Source organism: Suricata suricatta, chromosome 12 (assembly GCF_006229205.1).
Source record: "Suricata suricatta isolate VVHF042 chromosome 12, meerkat_22Aug2017_6uvM2_HiC, whole genome shotgun sequence".
Lineage (NCBI taxonomy): Eukaryota > Metazoa > Chordata > Mammalia > Carnivora > Herpestidae > Suricata > Suricata suricatta.
Genome location: NC_043711.1, coordinates 16,027,736 through 16,031,451, shown reverse-complemented (window position 1 = coordinate 16,031,451; position 3,716 = coordinate 16,027,736). Strand labels below are relative to the sequence as shown.

Genomic DNA, 3,716 nt, shown 5'->3' with positions numbered 1-3,716 from the left:
CCCTGATTGAAGATAGAGGTGTCAGCTGTGGAAGTCTGACCACCTACGCCTGATGGTACCAGGCCCTGGGAATGGTAGAATGAGCCTAAACATCAGTGGGGGATTTCTGTGAGTCAGGACCCATCAGGTGTTTCTGCTAATGTGTAGGGGTCATCATAGGCTATTAACCTTGTCTGTTTATCAGTGGACCCCTCCACCACCATCATGGGCCCCCCCCCCCCCCCCAGGAAAGGGTAAGCCTTGGTTACTGCTGCTGAGTTCCTGATGCTCTGCTTGGCATTGCACACTGAGCTGCTGAGGGAAACAGACTTTCCGGAACCATGCCAGCCTCTGAAGACATAAACACATGTCTAGCTTTGCCTCTTTGAGGATCTGTGACTGCATGTTAGCAGCTTGTTGGCCAACCCGACCTCGACAGCAGGCTATCTACAAAAAACACTTTTTATTTGTCTTTATTCTTGGTCTCCAGCCTTTGCTGTAGAATTTCTCCCTCTTCTGTCCTCGATGTTATTAAATAGCAGTCCAAGATGGTCCAGTTCAAGGTCTTAGTCTTATAACCAGTTCAGTGCAGCTCCCTCTTCTCCCACTCCTGCTGTTGGGGGTGGGACGGGGCAAGGAGGGGATCAAGCAGCATCTCTTCTCACTCCCTCGTACGATCACAGAGAGCACACCTCGGGGAGGTGACCTTCGAAGGCAGGCCCTGGAGTTGTACCAGGCGACATCACTGTCCGTTGCTTTCTGACCACAGCTCTCAGCCGTGCTGCTCACTTGTGCGCCATCACTTACCCCTTGACTGGCATCTCGCTCCTTGGATGGGCCTCCTCCTTCTCTCCCCTAGCCTTCTGCTTGTGGAAATGAGTGGGCAGAGAGAAATCCTGGGGGTGGTGGCTGTCCAGTCCCCATTGTTTGGGGGATTGCTTTATCATGTGGGGCACCTGCTGCCTCTAGGCCTTTGCCATTTGCAGGGCTGTATGCAAAGCCCTTCCCCACATGTGCGATGGCTGGCATGTGGCTCTTTCTGCCTTGATGGTCTGCTGTGTACAGTGGTCTTGAGAGGCTGCCCAGGCCTGGCATTGTCCCCTTTCTACTTTTATCCTTAGAGCCCTGGTTCCAGGCCTGTGGTCACACCAACATCGCCTGCAAGATGGTGAAGGGGAAGCTGGTGGAGGTGGGCAAGTGGCCGTGGCAAGTGAGCATCTTCTTCCTGGGCGCATACATCTGCAGCGGCTCCCTCATCCACCACCAGTGGGTCCTCACAGCCGCGCACTGCCTCCAGAGGTCAGTCAGGGTGGCCAGCCATCCCCAGGGGCTTTGCTTTCTGGCCTGGGGGGCCCCGTACATCTGGGGATCTGAGAGTAAGGGCTTGGCTGGTTACCCTGTGCTCGGTCCGTGTCTCTCCAACCACTTATGGCCTCACTGCTGGCAATCTGCTTCCTACTGTGGCCCTGCAGATCCAAGGACCCCAAACAGTACTCCGTGAGTGTGGGAGTCCAGCACCTTCCGGAAAACGGCACTCGGCTCCTGCTCACTCACATCGTGATTCACGAGGATTTCCACAACCTCATATCCCGGGACATTGCCCTCCTGAAGCTCAGAGACCCCATCTCCTGGTCCCCCCTCATCCAGCCTGTCTGCCTACCCAATGCCAAATTCAAGCCATCTCCTGGGACCATGTGCTGGGTGATCGGGTGGAGACATAAAAACGAACAAGGTGAGTAAAGGCAGGCAGAGGTTCAAAGGCCGAGGCCTCTTCAGAACACAGCTCCGGTGTGGACTCGTTGGTTGATTCCGTCTTCACTTGTTCAGTCCCTCAGCAAACATTCCTGAGCTGCACGCTATCCTCACCTGTGTTGATAGGAAGAGACCCACAGTGCTCTGGTGTAAAAGATACACATGGTCTACATGGGCCTCAGTTCTCAAAGTTAAGTTAAATCCAGTGCCAAGCCCTCACCTTGCAGCATGGCAGGGAAATTAACCCTGGGCCATTCACCCTGAAGGGTTCCCTGTCTTCAGGTGGCACATGGGCCACAATCTCAGGAAGTATTGAGGCATTGAGTGGCCATCATGCATACTTGTTGCCTCAAGGCACTAACCTGGTTGGTGCCACTCTAGCATCCTAGAATCGAGGAGTGTTTGTGGGATCCTGCCCTTCAGGGGGTGGCACATTTTGGGCTCCTGGCTCTTGACACTTTGCCAGTGCTCAGACCCCACCCTCATGAAACCTGAATCATTCCAGTAGTCTCTCCTTGTCCTCATTCAGTGCTTAGATGGTACTCTGAGCCTCTTGGGAGACTTCCGCTCAGTCTTTTTAAGGAGCTTGGGTATTTTCAAGTCAGGCTGTGGGATGGGGCCTTTAAAAATTACCATCCCAGGACGGTGGCCCTGTCTCCCAACCCTAGTGAAGCCAGACAACTTCAAGATGGAGATGTGTCAAATAGTTGAAGGGATGATGAGGCAGGATCTCTCTCTTTCTCTTCAGGAACCTCAAAGACCCCCTACAGTCTTCAGGAGGTGGCTGTCAAGATCATTAACAATGATATCTGCCATCAGAAGTACCAGTTCCTCCTCTTGAAGGAAGACAAGAAGTTCATTGGGAAGGACATGCTGTGTGGCAGCTCAGAATTGGGCACAGACTCTTGTCAGGTGTGGGGTGTGTGGCCCAGGGGAGGGAGGGGACTTTCAGGGATCCTGTCTTCCATCTCATAAGGCACTGGGTGACCTTATGAAAATCTCCTTTCCTTGAGCTTCAGTTCCCAAGTCTGTAAAATAGGGTAAAAATACTCCTTGCACCCATCCACAACAATGCTAATAATGGCAATGCTTCTCAGGTCTTTTGAACATTTCTGAACATCAGTCACAGGCCCAGAGGTGGGCCAGGTGCTGGCAGAACAGATTTTGCATGAATGACATCATTCTGTAAGCTTGTGTCTGCCTCTTGTATCTTCTGTTCAACATTGATTTTGAAACTTATCTTTATTGAAAAGCACAGCTCTCATTCATTCATTGACCTCTTTAGCTATGATACTCCCTTGTGGCCATGTCACACTTTATACACATTCTTTTGTTTATAACATCGAGGTGGTTTTCAGTTTTTTTTCCATATCACAAACCACTGCTCTGGATATTCTTACACACATCTTCCTATTTATATGTTCCAGAATTTCTCAACAGAATGTGTCATGCAAGGAACTGGGGGGTCATAGGCGGTACATACCTTCATCTTCAATAGTTATTGCTGGGGTGCCTGGGTGGCTCAGTTGGTTGACCATCTGACTCTTGTTTCAGCTCAGGTTCATGAGTTCGAGCCCCACATCAGGTTCTGAGCTGACAACACGGAGCCTGCTTGGGATTCTCTCCCTCTCTGTCTGCCCATTCTCTGTTCTCTTTCAGTATAAAATTTAAAAAAAACAACCAGTTATTGCCCATTGTTTTCCAAAGTGATTATGTTAACCCATATTCTTACAGCAGTGTTTGAGAGTTCTGTTCCATAGTGTTGGCAACATTTCTGGTATTGTCAGACTATAAAACGTTTTCCATTCTGTTCGATGAGGAGCAGAGCTGTAGTGTCCCATTGTGGTTGCCGTGGGTGTGTCCTCGGTGACCGGAGTGGCCCGAGTCTCTTCCTGTGCTCATTTTCCATTCGTGATTCTTCTTCTATGAACCACTTACTCAGCTATTTTGCACATTTTCTATTGTTTGCCTTTTTCTTTCTATGA

At 50.5% G+C, this 3,716-nt stretch overlaps 1 protein-coding gene across 2 annotated transcripts in view; it reads left to right on the top strand.

Annotated features, from left to right (window-relative positions):
• Nucleotides 1–3,716, top strand: part of LOC115273952 (serine protease 46-like) — a 31,858-nt gene that overhangs the window by 11,147 nt on the left and 16,995 nt on the right. For both annotated transcript variants that reach the window (XM_029917283.1, XM_029917284.1), the window contains exons 5-7: nucleotides 1,101–1,278; nucleotides 1,452–1,711; nucleotides 2,480–2,643. In XM_029917283.1, the coding sequence (XP_029773143.1) occupies nucleotides 1,101–1,278; nucleotides 1,452–1,711; nucleotides 2,480–2,643 (602 nt within the window). The remainder of the gene's footprint in view (nucleotides 1–1,100; nucleotides 1,279–1,451; nucleotides 1,712–2,479; nucleotides 2,644–3,716) is intronic.